Source organism: Lynx canadensis, chromosome E1 (assembly GCF_007474595.2).
Source record: "Lynx canadensis isolate LIC74 chromosome E1, mLynCan4.pri.v2, whole genome shotgun sequence".
NCBI classification, from domain to species: Eukaryota; Metazoa; Chordata; class Mammalia; order Carnivora; family Felidae; genus Lynx; species Lynx canadensis.
This window is the reverse complement of record NC_044316.2, coordinates 17,346,014-17,364,646: the sequence shown is the minus strand read 5'-3', so window position 1 is coordinate 17,364,646 and position 18,633 is coordinate 17,346,014. Positions and strand designations below refer to the sequence as shown.

The 18,633-nt window shown below is 55.8% G+C and overlaps 1 protein-coding gene across 4 annotated transcripts in view; it reads right to left on the bottom strand.

Annotated features, from left to right (window-relative positions):
* Positions 1-18,633, bottom strand: part of SEZ6 (seizure related 6 homolog) — a 44,835-nt gene that overhangs the window by 19,553 nt on the left and 6,649 nt on the right. For all 4 annotated transcript variants that reach the window (XM_030295401.1, XM_030295402.1, XM_030295403.1 and 1 more), the window contains exons 2-3: positions 3,419-4,066; positions 2,822-2,955 (exon numbers count right to left, since the gene is read on the bottom strand). In XM_030295401.1, the coding sequence (XP_030151261.1) occupies positions 2,822-2,955; positions 3,419-4,066 (782 nt within the window). The remainder of the gene's footprint in view (positions 1-2,821; positions 2,956-3,418; positions 4,067-18,633) is intronic.

Sequence of the window (18,633 nt, the reverse complement as noted above, 5' to 3'; positions counted from 1 at the left end):
AGACTCTAAGTCAGCCCACCGGGGCCTACAGGGTCCCCAAGGACTCTGCCCCATGGTGGTGAGGTAGAGGTGGTGAGGCAGCCAGTACCTGCCTGCCACATTTCCACACAGCGATCCAGGGCTGTGGCAGGGCTTCATCTCAAGGTTGCCTGGTAACAGCTTTTGCATTCTGATGCAAAAAAAAAAAAAAAAATGTGGCGGCACCAGACAACAGACACAGGGCTTATATGGCGGCGGGGTGGGCGTCTAGGGTGGGGCTTGTGCCCGGGGCCGTGGCGTGGCCGGGGGCAGGCAAAGCCGGCGTCTTGCTCCATTGTGGAGAGTACCAGGACTGGGCCTAGCCTGGCCCAGCGGGCTTCAGTGGGGACGGTAGGCTCGGGGGGCAAGCGCAGCCAGCTCGGGCCTGCAGGAGGGCACCCAGCCTGGCATCTGCCCCTTCCCATCCCCTTTCCCACACCTGCAGCTGGCGCCTTCCACCCGGTGAGCCACAGCCGGTGCCACCTCTCATTAGGTGATGATTTTACATTAATTACCTTAATTAAGCGGCACTGAGTGCTAATGGCTCAGGGGGGTGGTGGTGGCTTCTCCTAATTACCCTCCCAGTCAGCCCAGAGCGAGGGGCACACGGCTTGGCAGAGCAGGAGCAAACGGTTACAGAAAGGAGGGGAGGGACCCACCAGTGGTGGGAGAGGCCCCCCCCCCCCCCCCCCCCCCCCCCGCCCGCCACTCCAGCCCTGGCTCGGAGACCTGGACCTGACATCTCCAGGACAGGTGTAGCCGGCCCAGATCCAGAGGCTTTGGGATGTGTGGGGAGCAGGCCAGGAGCTGGGAGCAAGCAGCACCGCCCTGTTTCCTGGACTCCTCTGCCCCCTTCTCTGTGCTCCTCAGTCACCTGCCCAATTCCCTCAGCTAGGCTGAATGCCTCTCTCCACCTCCATTCTGTCTCCAGACTCAGGCCAATGTCACCACATTCCTTCCTTCCTCCATCCATCTGTCCAGTCAGTCAGTCCATGGAGACCCCATGGCGGGCCCTATACTCCAAGGTACCCCTCCAGGAGCTCACGGTCTAGCTGGGGAGCTGGCCAGCTATAAACAGGCCCACAGGACAAGGCGTTGGGAGAGAATTCACAGAGAAAGTGACACCAAGGGTGAGTCCTGGGAGGGGACAGTAGGATGACTCTTCTGGGCAGAGGGACGAGCACATCCAGTCGGGGCTTGTGAGGAAAGCGGGCTTGGCCCACCCAGTTAGCTGCATGTTGCTTAGTGCAAAGGGGCAGTGGACAATGAGGGAGGAAGTGGCTAGACATGGGTCAGAGGGACTGGCCATGATTCAGAGGCCCCTGGAGAGGTGTGGTGGGGGAGGATTGATTTCATATGGGAAACACTACTGCAGTGGAGGGCGCTGGCTGGCTCAGCTGGAAAAGCATGTGACTCTTGATCTCAGGGTCGTGAGTTCAAGCCCCACATTGGGCATAAGAGCTTACTAAAATTAAAATAAAATAAAATAAAATAAAATAAAATAAAACAAAATAAAATAATAAAATAAAATAAAGATGACTACAGGGGCGCCTAAGTGGCTCAATTTGTTAAGCGTGCAACACTTGATTTCAACTCAGGTCATGATCTCATGGTCTGTGAGATCAAGCCCCTCATCGGGCTCTGTGCAGACAGCATGGAGCCTGTTTGGGATTCTCTCTCTCCCTCTCTCTTTAACCCCTCCCCCCACCACGCATGTACAGGTGCCCTCTCTCTTTCTCTCTCTCTCTCAAAATAAATAAACATTAAAAAAAAATGACTACAGTGGAGGTGGAGGACAGTGGGGGCAAGCATGAGTGGGGTGACCAGTGAGGCAGCCACTGCATCATCTGGGGGAAGGATGATGGAGGCTGGACCATGTGGTGGTTGTGGGGACGGAGGGGAGAAGCAGGCAGATCTGAGTTTTGGGGAATGTTATGATAGAATGTGCGCAGGGGGAGACAGGACCCAGAGACGAGGGAGAAAGAAGGGCCAGGCTGACCTCACCGTGCAGTTCCAGGTGCCATCCACCTTGCGCAGTGGTGGCCCTGTTCCATGTTTCTGATGGGTTAGGGTCCATCTCTAAGGTCAGGAGTGGTGCGGTATGCAGGTTTGGGGGAGCAAAAGGGAAGAGTTGGGTTTGAGGTGCATGGGGGTGGAAGAGCCTATGGGATATCCTTGAGGACCTTCGGGCTCAGGTTTGAGGATTAAAAGAGTCTTCATCCAAGGGAGGGACGAGATGGCCCAGAAAGGTCAGGTGGCAGGAGGCTGGGACTGTGGGTCTGACTCGCCCACCAGCTGACGGTGCACCACGTCTGTCTCCCTCACCTCTGCACCCCAGGAGTCAGCACAGGACCTGGCCAGAGGAGCTGCTCAGGGAGTATTTGCTGAAGGCATGAGTGAGTGAATAAGTGAGTCATTGACGCTGCATGGCTCTCTCGAGCCCCACCACACAGCCCTGAGTTCTTGCTACTCAGTCACATAAATTCAGAGACTCACCCAATCCCCTGCCCCTCCAAGGGTAGAGCCCCTCCTCAAGCTCTCCTGAGCTCCTGGGGAAGAGCATGGGCTCGCCTGCCCCTCCTGCAGCCCCTTTCAACCTAAGGCGTTACTAGCTGGGCACAGTGGCTCTTTAGTCCCTGGTGCATAGGGCAGAAACTGGCCAAGTTTTGGGTCCAGCCCTGGCTCTAGGCCCCCCTCCAACTGATGCCCCTGAGCATCCCCACCTCCCCCCGATAGCCAGCACCTTTCTGGAAAGATAATACACCAGCCCCAGATTTGTCTCCGCCAGATCCAGGCTGCTTACCTTGATTTCTACGCCGTAGCCAGGGTAGACGGAGATGTAGTAGAAACAGTCCAGGCCGACATCAATAGGTGAGCTGGGGGCCATGGGGGAGTCCAAAGAGCCCTCTGGGCCTGAGAAATTCCAGCTACAAGGGCCTGGGAGGCAGGAGGAAACAAAAGGCTAAGCCCAGCTCTGGTGAAGTTGGTTCAACCAAGGCTGATCAGTGTGTGTGTGTGTGTGTGTGTGTGTGTGTGTGGTGAAGCCCGCCTCTTGGGACGTGTATTCCCCTGTTGAAAGAAGGGACCACCTTTTCTTGAGCACCTACTATATGCAATCTTAGCTCAGTTCTCACAAAGGCTCACTGAGGTCCGTCTTCTTACCACTATTTAACAGAGGAGGCTCAGAGAGGTTCAGCAAAATTCCTAGGGTCTGTTGTAGTCGCTTCCAATCAGGGTTTGAACCCAGGTCTATCTGGTTCCCATCCACATGCCTCCTACGTGCTGGCCCTTGGTGCCAAAGGGCAAGGCAGGGTGGCACAGTGACAGAGACAGAGGAACGCGGGGGCCCCGCATTTCCCCGATCCCCATTTCTAGATCTGCAAGCCAGCGAGCAGCTGACCTGGTGGCTGGACGGTGGTGATGGTGGTGGTGACGATGGTGGCGGTGGTCTCCTCATCGTCCCCTGAAGCTGTAGAAGTGGCGATAGTTCCCTCCATCCCAAGTCCAGTGGTCTGGGGCCCAACCTCTGGAGCCCATGGCCTGCCCATGTCTCCAGGACCCTCCTGGGTTGGAGTCCATGCTCTGCTAGGGGGTGTAGTACTGGGCCTTTCCCCTGGGCCTGGGGTGGGCACTGGAGGCAGGGGAGCTGTGATACGAAGCACAGGAGCCTCTGACTCCAGGCTCCAGGGTCTTTCTCTGGACTGGGGCTGAGTGGGTGCCGCGGCCATGGCCGGAGTGGGGCTGGTGAAGACAGGGCGGCTGTCCTGGTTGGCCAGGCGGGGAAGGGGACTGGGGGTGAATGGTGTAGGTGGGTCCGGCTGGAAGGGCAGCGCCGGCCTCAGCCCTGCCTCGCCCCCCTCTAGCCCTTCTTGTAGGAATTCCTCGAGCAGTGGGTGGTGGTTGAGCAGTTTCAGGGTAGGGGCTGTTGTGACGAAGTGGACGCCTCGCTCCGGCTGCTCAGGCGTGGGGGCCACTGTCAGTTCCCCATCCGTCTCCTCGATGCCTGGGGCCTGCCCTTCCCCCGTGGTTGGGGCCTCTGAGGAGAGTCCTGAAATAATAACGAATCATCAGAGGTGCCCCCCTGCCCCACCGTGAACAGCGTCACCCCCAGTCCACACAGCAGGAGATCCATCTCTCTGTCGACGGAGAGACTTGGGGAGTGTGCTCAATGTCCAGAACCAGGAGCTACAGAGTTTGAGAGCTGGAAATGAGGGGACATCACATATCTCATGTGACAGCCTTGAGATATGTGATGTCCCCTCGTTTCCCCTCCGACACCAGAGGTGGACGCGGTTACTCTATCTGTCCACTATTTTCTGCCGTTCTCAGATTCGGCCTCAGACTCCTTCTCAACACAAGATGCCCGGCAACCAGCCTTGATAACTCAGACCGACAGGACAAATACGTACTTGCCATTCCTAATTGGGCCTTCATTTTGTACGGAGGAAACAGGCCAAAGAAAGGAAGTGGGGGCGTCTGGGTTGAGCATCTGACTTCGGCTCAGGTCATGATCTCACGGTTTGTGAGTTCGAGCCCCGCGTCGGGCTCCGTGCTGACAGCTCGGAGCCTGGAGCCTGCTTCGGATTCTGTGTCTCCCTCTCTCTCTGCCCGCCCCCTCCCGCTCATTCTGTGTGTGTGTGTGTGTGTGTGTGTGTGTGTGTGTCTTAAAAATAATACACATTAAAAAAGAAAACAAAAAAAGAAAGGAAGTGGCTTGCTCCGGGTCACACACCAGTCAGTTGAAGACCTGAGGTAAAACCCTTCGCAAGAGTCTGATCCCCCCCACCACAGTGACTTTTCCACCTGAGATTATAGGGCTGTCAAGTTCATTTTCCGTTCTCAGTGAAGCTGCTAGTCATTAGTTTCAGGAAATGCTTCATATATTTGGGGTTTTGTTTTAGATTCCCTCACGGGTACATAGCATCTTTGTTAGGGTCCCATTTGGTCTTATTTCTCTCGCTTCTCAAAAAATCGTTTCTTTCGTCTTTTTTTTTCTTTTGATCCTTTTAGAACAGTGATGTGAACAGAGTAGGAAGAGCCAAGAGCTAGAGTAAAGCATATGTGGCTTCAAACCCCAAATCCATTCTGCTTTGAGGCTGTTGACCTCAGGCAAATAACCTAAACTCTCTGCGACTTAGTCTACTCATCTGTAAAATGGGGTTTACTTGGGGGATTAAGTGAGATCATACTACTTCTTTTCCTCATTTGATATGTGTCTCCAAATTCCCGTGATCTTTCTTATGATACTAGCCAGGACTACCTAGGGCAGGGTCTAAAGCAGGGATAGAATGCTTAGCCCCAATCCATGGCAGACATTGTTAGCCAGTTTGGAGTATTCCTTGCTGAGCCGCATGGGACTTCAGAATCCTTCTCGACACAGTTATCCAGGCAGCCACTACTAATCAATTCGAAAGGCTGCGGAAGAGGCAACTCATTTGCTCTCGCTGGTTCGAGGTACAGGTTGCTCTGCTATCGACTATTTTGACTTTTTGAACCACAGAGCTGGACAGATGATGCATATTCTGCTTGTGGGCCACTAAGCTCTCCAGATCCTTAACTGCCAGGAAAAGGTCAATGGATGCTGGCTCCAGATTCAGCTCATATAGAATTCTGCCAGTTCCGAGAAGGCCAGGAGGATATTCTGGTTCTCACAGCTCTCAAAATGGCTGCATGAGCACTTGAAGGGAAACACAGCCAGAGCAAGTTAACAGTTTGCGAGGAGAAGGTTGGTTCCTCTGAATGTCTGATGGTGGGGTTGTCATTCCACAGGCTCACACCCACCCCACGGATTGGCAGGCGTGAGGAAGTGGCAGATGGCCTACATTCTGTTCAGGAGCCCATAGCAGCTCTGATGTGTCAGACAAATGGGAGGAGGGAGGAGACGGGGTGGGAGAGGTAGGGGCAGGTCAGAGGGCTCTCCATGGTTCTGGGTCAGAGGGGCCTTGGTGCCCCGAGACCCTGAGAAAACAGGACCAACCCTTATCTCCTGAGATGCCCACTAAAGCAGCTCATCTGTGCTTTGGCATTCCGTGCCAGACATTGACGACACAATGCCCAACCTCGATGCCCAGCCAGGCCCATACCCCCCAGAGCAGATGGTCGGCCAGTGTCCTGTGTCTTTCATTTGAGTCACTAACGGAGGGGCCAGGCAGTGCTTGTGACATGCCAGGACAGGGCTACTCTCTTTGCCCACCTCCCAGATGCCACACAGTCTTTGCCAGGTGAGCCGAGACTGATCTTAACATGGCACAAGGAACGGGACCCTCTCTCATCACGTAGACTGAAGACCAGTGTCCCCTTCCGGGATTGCCCGATAAGACATGTGGCCCGTGGCTCCCAGGGCAGGTACCGGTGGGATTCTTGACTGGGAGAGGGAGGACAAGGAGATCCTCTAACTCAGGAAGGGACCATAGTGGGCCCAGCTCCTCCCGCTGGTTGCCAGGTGGGTACCAGGCAATGGAGCGGAGCTAATGGGCACCTCCCGTCACTGTCGATTGCACTGATTGTGTTATCTGGGGGGACTGAGCACTTGGTTAAATGGGATCGAGATAGCATATCAAACGAGCAAATTGATTCTGTAATCAGCTGCCACTTGGTCCCGGAGGGTGCTACCCACTGTCAGAGAGGGTAAGATAACATTTCTGGGAGACAAGCCATTTCTGGGGAGAGGGCATCTCCCGATATCCTGGTTGACTCTGATGGAAGCCCGAGGCCCTGTGACCTGTCCTTCCTGCCACCAGGTTCCTGGGGTTTTCTGCCTGGGCTGAGTTCAAAGGTGCAGAGACTGACAGAGGGAGAGAATGTGAGGCAGGAGATGGTGAAAGGGGGTGTCAGGACCCCAGATGCTCAGTCTCATCAGGTGCCTACTGTCTTCCAGTCACTGAGTCAGGCTGTTCCCGGATCTTATATTATTTAATTGATACTACAACTCCGTGAGAGGGGAATTATAAAGAAGCTGAAGCCTAGAGGGGAGGGGTGAGGACCTGCCCAGTGGCACAGTGGTGGAGCTGGGATCAAACTATGCTGATCTGGCTTCAAAGCCTTAGTCTTCCCGTGATACTAGCCTGCCTCACAGGAGAGCCGAGCTATCCAGTGGAGAAGCCTCTAGTCAGGTGAGGAAACTAAGGCTTGGAGAGATAATGGACTTGTCCAAGGTCTGGTGCAGTTTGCAAGTAGTTAGGGCCAGAATTTCTGGCATCCGGAGCCTGGTCTGGACCCTCAGGAAGCCCTCTGCCTGGAACTCAGGGAGCACCCACCCGGTGCCCCAAGCACCTCTGAATCTGGGGCCCAAACCAGAAACAATAACACGGTTTCTCTGGGCGCAGCCAGAGTCCCACATACCTGGGTTCAAGGGTCAGCTCTGCCACGTGGGCCCCCTTCCCAGGAGCCCAGGCAAGTTGCCTCTCAGGGTTTTTGTGTCCTCAGGTGTAAAACGGGCCCTTGGGAGGGGTTTTATGAGACTTGGTGCTCTAAAGTGTAGTTTCTCAAGGGAGGCACTGAGGGAGAGGCCACACCGCAGAGGCTGGGCAGCCCCCCCCCACCCCTGCCAGGGCAACATTGAGGCAGGCCTGGGGTGGGGAGGAGATGGCCCTGGACACGGGCTCTCCTCTCTGAGGGAACATGTTCCCTGTTGTGTGGCGGTGTGTGTGACCCCGAGCACGTCAGCATCGTCATCTGTTAAATGAGGATATTCCAGCATGCAAAGGGCAGCTACCTCTAGGCCTGCATGTCGTTGGTGGACAGGTCCCCCATGATCCCCACCTGTGTGCTCCCCACCGCTGCCCCGACACAGGGATGCCCTCCCGGGGCTGCTCCTCTCTCCTCTCCTCCAGTAGGGAGGGAGGGAGGGCCGGGGGCCACTTCTTCCAAGAGGGCTGGGTCCGGGAAAGACCCGTCCCCTCCGCGCACCCCCCCTCCCCCGCGCAGACGAGGCCGGAGCTTCCCGGCAGCCACCCCCCCCCCCCCCCCGCCCTGGTGTGGCCCCGCCGTCGCCTGGGCCCTCCCCCCGCATTAGCTCTTAAGCTATGCAAATAGACATCGGAGGGAGCCCTGTTTAAAGTATTTAGACGAAATGAAAAAAGGCTTTCATCGGCACTAATGAGCCATTCAGGATGCCTCCCCGGTGGATTCTCTCCCGCTCCCGCCTCCCGGCCGGCGCAGCCCCCCCCGGTGGCCCCTCTTGGGAATGGAGGCCTCCCTCCCACCCCCGCTGGAGGCCCAGACTGGGCAGCCTAGGAAAGGGCGCCGGTCCTGCCCTCTCCTCCCCGGGGGCCCAGCTTGGTGAGGTTACAGACAAGAGCCCGGTGCTCAATGCTGCCCCCGCCCCCGCAGGCCTGGATTGGAAGGAGGGGTGGGTTGTCTAGCCTCTGGGGGAAGAAGCCATGAAGACTGGGGACTTTTTTTCATAGCATCCAACTAGATAGGTGTTATTGTCCCTGTCTTATAGATGGGGAAACTGAGGCTCACGGAGGTCCAGGAGGCTGCCGAGGGTTCACAGTGCTGGAGGGCTGTGGAGCTGGAATCGGTCTGTGTGGAGGCAGTGGTGAAGGATTGGGGTCATTATGCAGTGGCCCCACCTGGGGGACCTGCTGCTCGGGGCAACAGCCTTCAGATGCTGCCTCAGGGACAGCTGGGCTGCCCCATTTGGTGCTAGTGTTTCTGTAAATCTTTCTGCACGAGACAGCCAGAAAACCTCAGGTTCCAGTCCCAAATCTGTGCCTCACTAGCTGTGCAACCTGGGCAGGGGGCTGCCCATTAGGGTCTCTGTTTCTCCATCTTTGGAGTGGGGACATCTGGGTTTGGTGAGGGCCACCTAGAGACAGGCCTATGCTCACATCTGCCAGCCCCGCCTCAGCCTCTGCAAGGGCAGAAGGCCCCCCCCCCCATCACTCTGATAGTTTCTGCAGAGGTACCAGGCATTCCCCCTCAGGGCCACAGCTGCTGGCCTCCCAAGGACAAGGCCAAGGCCAAGGCCAGCACAGGGAGGGGTACCCAGAGTTCTAAGATGAGGTCAGCCTTGATCCCTAGGTTGTGGTAGCACCAGCTCTCAGCTGGTGTTGGGGGGAGCGTGACAGCAGGTGGGTATAGGGGGAGCCTGGGGATACAGCGGGCAGGGAGCCCACCCCTCTGGGTTCTGGAGGTTAAGCTGGCCCAGCATAAGAATGAGAATTTAATGGGATACATTTATTATCCCATAAAAGTTAATGAGTTTATTCTGGAGGTTCCCTGGCCCCTTTCAAGTTTTAATAGGGGATTAGTAAGGGCCTGGCCCCTGTAGACCCTCATTATCCCAGAGCCCAAGGGAGGGGAGAGGGGTCCTGGGAGTGAGAGTGCCTGCCCTCCCCGCCCCCCCCCCCCAGCCAGAGCCTGGTCTCCATAGTGATAGGACCACTGAGCCCAGACCTGCCCCCTGAAATGAGAGGTTCCAGCTAGAGTCTAGCTGGCCCCTGAGGCCCCTGAGGCCTGGGGTCCAGTTCTAGAGCTTCTGATTCCATGTGTTACTGTAGCAATTACAGCACAGTATCCCCGCATCTGAGGTAGGTTTGCTGCTATTCGACTACTTACATTAACAGGAAAGGCAATATAAGCGCCATATGACAAATGGGGAAACTGAGGCCCAGAACTAGGGTGTGCCTTCTCCAAGGTCACCCAGGAGATGCGGCAGAGCCTGAATGGACACATTCTGTCTCCTGTGGTCTGGAGCCAGGCAGCTGGGGCAGGTAACGCAGGTAACGCTATTACTCCGTGCTCCCTGTGTGCCCACTATGCAATCAGCACCTTCATGTATCGGTCTCATCCTCCCCTGACTCTAAGGACGTTTGGGTCATTATCCCGGAGAGAAAGACATCCAGGTCCAGAATGGTTGAGTAACTTGTTCAAGGGCACACAGCTAATGAGTGGCAAGCCTGGGACTAGAACCCAGAACTGGACAGCTCCATAGCTCAGCTCCGTCCACTGTTTTCTTTGGCCCTTGGCTGAAGCAACTGGGGCCTCCTTGACCATCTCCCCAGCAGCCTGGCCCCACTGTCCTAGGGCAGTCGTACCTGGAGCCCTGCAGCTCAGAGAATGGGGAAGGAACTGTCCTGCAGGGGCAGTGGTTGAAGTGGGCACAGAAATACACTCAAAGGGACCATCTCTGCCAGAACAGGTGCCTTCCCCGTTCTGCCCCATTTGCTCACTATGCCTTTGTCTCTTCAAACCCTCCCCGTTCTACTAGGCCCAGCTCTTATCCTTCTTCTGGGGAGCCATTTCTGCTGGCCCAGTGGATGACAATGGTTCTCTCCTCTGACCTCCTGCAGGCACTCCCTGTACTACTTGTGTCTGTGGGCAAGAATCCAGCATGAGGCATCTCTCTTCCCATATCTCTGCCCACAAATGCTGACCCCTGGTACTTGGCACAGTGCAGGGTGGGCTCAAGGACTCTGCCTGTTTGCACACTTGGAAGCCTCCCTTCTCCCCAAAGCACCTGGCCCTTGTCCAGCAGGGGTGGGCAGGGGAGGGCAGAGGCGGGCCGGGGTGGGTCCTACAGGGAGAAGATGGGCAGCCAGCCCTTGGCAGTTCCCCAGCACAGCCCCAACTGGCAATTGATAAAGAGTGTCTGCCGGCACAGGCCAGTGGGTCCCCCAGTCCCAGACTATCTCCTCTTTTTCTCTGCTACTGACTCCCCTTCCCCCATCACACCTTCTTACTGCCCTCTCTTGGTCAACCCCTGGCAGTCCAGGAAAATCTGGCGTACAAATATGAATGGGAGCACCTCCTCCTGGCCAGGTTCCAGGCAAGGAAGTCACTGGATCCGAGAATCTGAGCCCATGTAGCCTTGGTGAACATCTCATCCCTCCCTCATTTTTGCAGGAGGAAACTGAGTCCAGAGGGCTTTCTCAGGTCACACAGGAAATGGGGGATAGGGCTGGTACTCAGGATGTTGGGGCTGGGAGAGCACCTTGCCCAACTGCTCTGCAGAGTAAACTCTCCGGGGTCGCCTGGTGGCTCAGTTGGTTAAGTGCCTGATTCTTGATTTCGGCTCAGGTCATGATCTCATGGTCATGGGACTGAGCCCTGCGTTGGGCTCTGTGCTGAACGTGGGGCCTGCTTGGGATTCTCTCTCTCTCTATCCCTCTCTCTCTCTTCCCCTCCTTCTGTCCCTCTCCCCTGCTTGCTCTTTCTCTCTCTCTTAAAAAAAAAAAAAAAAAGAGTAAACTCTCCAAAACTTCTGGGGCTGTCTACCGTCTGTGGGCATACCTCCAGGGACAGAGAGTTCACTACTTCCTGAGCTAGCAGGGGCAACTTTGTCTCCCTCCATCCCGGGTTGGGGTGGTAGATAACCCTGGGCTTTGGCATCTCAGGGTTGGGATCTTCTTGCCAGATGGAGAGAACATGGGTGGGGGTAGGTAATGGCCAACAGCCAGGAGGCTGCCCACCTGGTCCTGGTGCAGCCCCTGACAGGCTGGGTTCCCCTGCACAAATCACTTCTTGAACACAAGCCTCCATTTCCCCACCAGCAAGATGGGAAAAGTATCTGAGGGCCCTGCCAGCTCTCACCTACCAGGATCCAGCGAGCTAAAAAAGACTTTGCATATATAAATAGGAAACGCTACTGTTGACTGAGAACTTGCCACATGCCCGGCGCCATTCTAAGTGCTTTACCAGAATCAACTCCTTCAATTCCCACGAACACTCTATAAGACACGGACTTTTAGTATTCCATTTGATAGATGGAGAAACTGGGACCCAGGGAGCACAGTTCCCCCAAGATTACTAATTTGAGTGTAATGGATTCAAACCCAGTGGTTGTCCAGCCCTGGAACAGTGCTATCTAACAGAACTTTTTGTGATGAGGGCAACATTTTGCATCTGTGTGTCCAGTATGGTAGCCGGTAGCCACATGTGGCTATGGAGCACTTGAAATGTGGCTTAGGAGATTGAGAAACTGAATTTTAAATTTTATGTCATGTTAATGAATTTACATGTAAATAGCCAACGTGGGGTTAGTCCTACCATGATGGAAAGTGTAGCTCATACCTGACCTTATCTCCTGCAGGATTCACCGCCTTTCAGAAGGGAAGAGCCTGGAGCAGGGGTCCTGCAGAAGAGTTAAGATGCGTGGCAGTATCTGCTCCTCTTGTTTGAGTCTGGGGTTGGGCAGGGAGAGAAGCCATGGGACTTCTTTAGATTTTCCATAAAGGCTCAGGAGAATTGGCCTGTCATCACTTACCCCTTAGGGAGGATGAGTGCCACCCACTGATGATGTTGGCTTCCCAACCTTGGCTGAGCACTGGTGTTCTGAGTGGTGGGTGTTCAATGAGCAATTTGGGGAGCTCAGGCAGAGCCAATTTAGGAGGACTTTGTGGGTGGCAGAAAGCCAGGAATGCTTGGCCTCACGTGATTTGGCTCAGGATGGGATCAGGGTGTGTGAATGTCTCATGACAATGCCTGCTGTGTTTGTTGACTTGCCAGCAACCTCACTGCTCAGTCAGGAGCACAGGGGGCAGAGAGCCTGGCCTGCCACTCCTCAAGGCTCTTGGGGCAGCCCCAGGGCAGTTTGAAGCCATGGCAGGGCGTCCATAGTTACTGGGTCAGGCATGGACCTCCTAGAGAGCTGCCTTCCACCCAGAGAAGCAGCTTTTCGTGCTTGGAATCAATATTTTCCACTTTACATATGAAGGAACTGAGGCTGAGAGGCAAAGTAAATCATCCTAGTGCATACAGGAAGGAAGTGGCAAATAAGGGGTTTGAACTGGGTCTGCCTGTTCCACAGCCTGGGCTCAAAATTTCTACCACACTGAGTTGCTGCTTCCTGTGAGCATGTGTGTGTGCCTGTATGAGCATGTGGGTCTGTGGGTATACATGAACGTGTGCATGCAGGTCCAAACACATGCACGGGCCACAAGTCATCACCATTTGTCCTAGCTCACGGATGCCACACCCTGGAACCTGGCTTCATACAGTCCTCAAGCCCCAAAAGGCACTAACTCCCAGAAGGGATGTACTTCTCCCCAAGGTGGCTGCTATGCTCCCTCCTTTTCACTCTGCCCCTTCTTGGACTTTATCCTGGCCCTTTGCAGGGCCATGTGACCTGGACAGTCCCTCTGGCTCTGGGTATGTGGGAGGGAGGGGGACAGGGCTTTGGACTGTGGTGGGCCAGCTCTCTTCTCTTCTCCCTACTGCACTTTCCCTCCCTTGAGGCTGTGACCAGGGGCCCAGGGTAGAGGGAGCTCCCGGCTAACTGCCATGTTCTCTGCTTTCCAATTTAAAATCTAATATGGTCTCGCCACTGCAGAGCTGGGGGCTGGAGAGGTGATTAATGAGGCCTCTGCTACAGCGTCACCTGCTGCGTGCTCCACCTTCCCCTGCAGCCCTGCACTCCCTTCTCCTGTCTGCCTGCTGGTCCTGGGGACCTGGGGGCCCGAGGTCTGCCTGCCCACAGTTCCCGGGGCTGGGCAAGAGGCACAGGAACTGGGGGTGGCCTTGGAACAGGGGCAGTAGAATTGACTCCCACCCCTGGGGCAGACTGGAGGCGTGGGAGGTGCAGCAGGGGTCCCGTTGGCATCAACTCCCTCATCAGACTGGTAACTAATCAATCTGCCATACTCCACCCCGATTATGCCAACTCAAAGGAATGTGTGGCCAGGGCGTGGGGAGGGACTTAGTCCTGAGCTGGGTGCTCAGGTCAGCCCTGCCCCAGCACTAATGCTCCAGTCGCCACCTTGTCAGCCGCAGGGGTGTATTTCTCTGAAAGAAAAACCTTGGGAATGTTAGCTGGGACAAGGAAGGCCGTAAAGGCAGGAACTACATTCTCCCTGGAGCCTGTACCAGGGCCAGCTTAGCCCAGCCCAGTGGTGAAGTTGGGGAACAGGAGTTGATCTAGGAAGGAGTAGCGATCCCCTCCATCCTCTGCCCCATCCAGCACGGACCATGGACAGTTCCTCCAAGGCTAGAAGCCAAGCAAGGCCAGGTCATAGCCTCCCAGTGCCCCAGAGCAGGTACCTTCCTGAGTCTCAGACCAGCATTTCTGGGCTGCAGCCCCCTTCCAGCCCCCACCCTGAAGTTTAAAAGCCAACACCACTGAGGTTGCTCCCAGTGCCTGCGTCTGTCTGCCTCCGAGCTGAACTAACTTCACGGTAGCCCTAAGGTTCTTGGGTCTTTAAGTCAGATGAAGGGGCTTGTTCTGTGCACCACGGTCAAAGTTCCCTCCCTGACCTTGTGACTTTTGTCCTGTGGCTGCTGTTGTCAGCTGCATCTGAGAGGAGATGGATTGGGAGAGTTGGCTAAGGATGGGGGGCATGGCGCTGAACTCAGACCCCTGGGCTGCCCTGGTCCTTAATGCTGATGTGGGCTCTGGGCACTCTGTGCCCAGGAAGTAACAGGAGTATCTGTTCTTAGCTGTGAAGGCTAAGAGGAGCCTGGTGAGGCCTTGTCAGAACCCTGACTCCAGCATTAACGTAGCTCTCCACTGATGGGCTGTGTGACCTTGAACTTGTCTTTTTTGAAAAAAAAATTTTTTAACGTTTATTTATTTTTGAGACAGAGAGAGACAGAGCATGAACAGGGGAGGGTCAGAGAGAGAGGGAGACACAGAATCTGAAACAGGCTCCAGGCTCCGAGCTGTCAGCACAGAGCCTGACGCGGGGCTCGAACTCACGGACCGAGAGATCATGACCTGAGCCGAAGTCAGACGCTTAACTGACCGAGCCACCCAGGCGCCCCAAACTTGTCTTTTTTGAGTCTTTGGGTGGGTCGGATGGAGAGGCACAGCCCTGCCTTTATAGGTGGTGCCCAAGCTCAGGAGCTGATGGAGCCTCTTGGACAGTGGTAAACGTGGGGGCGGGGAGGCTGGCAGCGGGGGGGCACTGTGCTCTTTTGATTCACCACTTTCCTTCTGTGTGGCACTGGACCCCAGTCTCCTCACCTCCATCTGTCGGTCAGTATTTGCTGAGCACGTGGAGGGCTAGGCTGTGTCTGTGTGTGTGCATGTGTCCAAGTATGTATGTGCATGGGGGTGAGTATGAAAAAGTATGCACATATGTGCACGTGGGGGTTGGGGGGTGGAGGTGTGAGAAAAGTACCCAGGGAGGGAAGTGGTATATTTGAGCGCCTCTGGCGTGCCAGGCTCTGCTGACCTATTCACCTATACTGTCTGGCTAATTCTTCCCATCTAGGATGGGAACTAGGTCCCATCCCCAACTAGATCCCTGAACTAGGATCAGACAGCTGCAGGAAGTGGTCTGGCTGGGCCCTGGAAGTTCACCGGGGGCTACCCTTGTCCTGCTAAGCTCAAGAGACAGACAGAAGGACAGATATAGGCGCGAAGGGCCTCAGAAAGCAAGGGCATCCGGAGCCCAGAGGGCAGGTGCCCACTCTGAGGAAACCAGGGGTGCCTTCCTGCTTGGTCCTCCAGTTCATGCCCTTCGGACTGCTGTACGGTAGCCCCTTCCAGCGGGTGCTAGTTTCCAGAGCAGCTGGGACAGTGGTGGGGAGCCCCAAGAATCCAGAGGGCAACGAGCTCTGGTGGCCTTTGGTAGAGTTGAGACGCAGCGGGGGCCTGAAACATCTTTGGGAAGTGGCAGTGCGGTACCAGAGGTACCTGGGGGGTCACGTCACCCAGGTGTGCTCCTTACACTGAGCTTCCTGACATTTTGAGTCCCTCTCTGACTCTCCAGCTCCTGTGGGGAAGACCTAGGAGCGCTAGCCTTGCTTCCAAATGGCTTGCGGAAGAGTCACTGGAGGCCTGGGCTCTGCTCTTAGGAACTTGGGGAGGAGGTGGGGAGAGGACAGCCTGGGACCTTCTCCAGGCCCCAGGCAGGCGGGATGGAGCCTAATATGCCCCAGGGCATGGGCCCTGCACCTATGGACCAGCCCAGGCACCTCTCGCCTCCACAGCCTTGTAGGACTGACAGGAGAGGGCCTTGCCCACCCAGCATTCCAGACGGTGGGGTTCCCCAGGCTCCGCCTGTCCTCCCCACTTCCCCAGCAAATCTGAGTGGGGGAGGGGTGGGGTGCAGAGCTGCTAAAAATAGCAGCAGCAGCTCCAGCTACAAGTCTCCTTGAGGGGTCAGTGGAGCCCAAGATTGGGGAGGAAGGGAGTGGCAGGGCCTGCAGGGACGGGGAGACACCAGCCTCAGCTGGGCTCTGCTGTGCCTACACCCAGGGCCACAGTCCCAGGATGCAGGGATAGAAACGCACAGATACGCAGGGACGTTCGGACACCCAGGGAAAGATGGACGAGCCAGGTAGAGATGCACACAGGCAGGGCTTTCTGCACATCTGGGGCTTTTTCTTCCCAAGACCCTCAGAAATACCAGATAGACTCAGCTGGCAGTCCCCAACCCTTCAGGCTTCTCCCTTGTCCCAAGCTTGTTTTGACCTCCAAGGACCCTGCCAGGTTGGGTGTACGGAAGCTTTGAGTTGAGAGGGCTAGTCCCCTCAACTAGTCCCCTCTAGTCTCATCTGCTTGAGGCCCAGGGAAGGGCCAGTGGCCAGCATCAGGGATACAGGTGCAACAGAGACCAGACTCAGGGCACCACCCAGGTGGCTGGAGCCTTAGGAGCACCCCCTCACCCTGAGCAGCAGGCCTCTTCCTAGCCTGGCTGGCAGGCCAAGAGGGGGCTGGGATGGAGGTGCTGGACCCAAGAGGGCAGGGCTAGGGCTTTAGCAGGAAGTGAATGGGAAATGAGGGAGGGGGGACAAGGCGAGGCTGGATAAATAAATGCACTAATGACCTGTCTCAAGAAAGCCTTGTTTTGTCCCCGCTTCACCCCTTTGCCTGGAGATGCCAGAGGCTCTTCTGTCCTCAAAAGAAGGTGACTCTCTTTCCCCCATTTCCTCTAACTAGCCAGAAATTAGGGCCTCATGACAGGAAGGGGCTTGCCAGCTGCTGGACCAGATGTTTCAAATCACTAACACATCCCCTTGCTAGATGTAAATGATGTCTCAGGCAGTGTCCGTCAGAGCAGCAAGCAAGGGTGAGGCTCTTAGGAGCACCCTGACTCCAACCTTCATCCCTCTGCACCTGCTAATCTCACCTTCCCGGTTAGACCTGGAGCACCAGCTGGTGCTCGCTCCCCATCCCTGCCTCAACAGTCCAGCACTGGGCTCCTCCACCGACAATCTGAAAATCAGCCCCTCCCGGTGCTGGATACCTCTGGCTATTGGAGGAAGGACCACCAGCTCACCCCTAACTCAGGTGGGGCTTTTGGTCTCTTCCATCACCACCCTCTCTCTGATTCCCTTTGATCTCGATGCTGTTCAGTGAGAGGGGTGGGCCAGCCACCATGAATCCCGGAGGAAACTGAGGCAGAAGAAAGAGACACAACTTGTACAAGCCAGCAAGAGCCAGTACTGGATTTAAATCCTGGGGGTCCTGGCTCCCTGATGAGCACTCTTCTGATCATGTTCTTCCTCAGGGGATGCCCCCTCCTCCCTCAGGCACAAGTTGGCTCTCCACATTGCCACATAGCCCCCCTCCCAGGCTCTGGGACTCCCTAGGCACCTGCTGGCTGATGGGACCCAGGCCAGACGCTCAGCAGGTGGCTGCTTGGGGGACAAAGGAGCTGGTGCTCAGCTGCTGTGCTGGGAGTGAAGGAGGGAGAAGCTATGGGGGGTGGGGTGGAGGGATCTGGTCTAGGAGTGGAGAGAGGCAGGGTCTGCTTCTATGCCTTTAATAAGGAGCAAGCATGCAAAGGGGGGTGGTGGTGTAAAACAGCATGCAAATGAGCATCTGTGTGGAGGGGGTGCTCAGTGGTTCAGGCACTTTTCACAGGGGCTCTCCAGTTCTGTCCTTCCAGCCCAATGACCAGCTGGAAGGAGGATCCTGAGGGTGGAGAGAGGAGCCTGTGGGGAGGGGAGGAGTGGGGGACCAAGGGAGAGGCTGAGGTTGATGCCAGGGTGTCAGGATTCTGGCTGGGACCCCGGGAATGCGCTGGGGGAGGGGAGAGACCCACCGCTTGCATTCTGCAGCACATATACGACTTGTTGCCTGCAGCTGCCATGCTTGGGGGCTAGAGGACACCCAGACCCAGCAAAGATGGGAAGAGTTGTGCTGGAGAGCACCCTGATGGCCTGGCCCAAGGGTCCCAGAGGCTTACTGGGCCCTCAAAGACCAAAAGGTGCAAACCTTCTTGTCTCAGAAGACAAACTGACCCAAAGCAGTCCCTGGCTAGGAATCTCCTGCGCTTTCAAAGGCAGGTAGTTGGATCACATAGGTGCTGCTTGGCATCTTATTTGTATCTCATTTAATTAAAATCAGACGGTCCAGGTCTAACTGGGGAGGCAGCCATAGCTGGGCTTATTAAGAAGGCAACTCCCCCTCCAAACTGGGTTCCTACCTATCAAAGCACCTGATAGGGGCTGAATAGAGGGTTGTTGAATGGAGAGTGGATGGCTGGATGTCAAGCTAAGTTCCTAATGGGAGGTATTTCGTGTTTAGAGGACAGAGAGCACTCTGGGCTGGATGATCGGGAAAAGAGGGGGTGGGAGAACTGAAACAAGCAGAGGGACACAGGATGGCATTCGGGGAATGGAAAAATGTCTGAGCAAAAATGGAGAGGTCGGCCCAAACAAGTTACACACGGGGTCTAGGATCACCTAGCATTTTCACCCAGTCTCTCCATTGCTCCATTT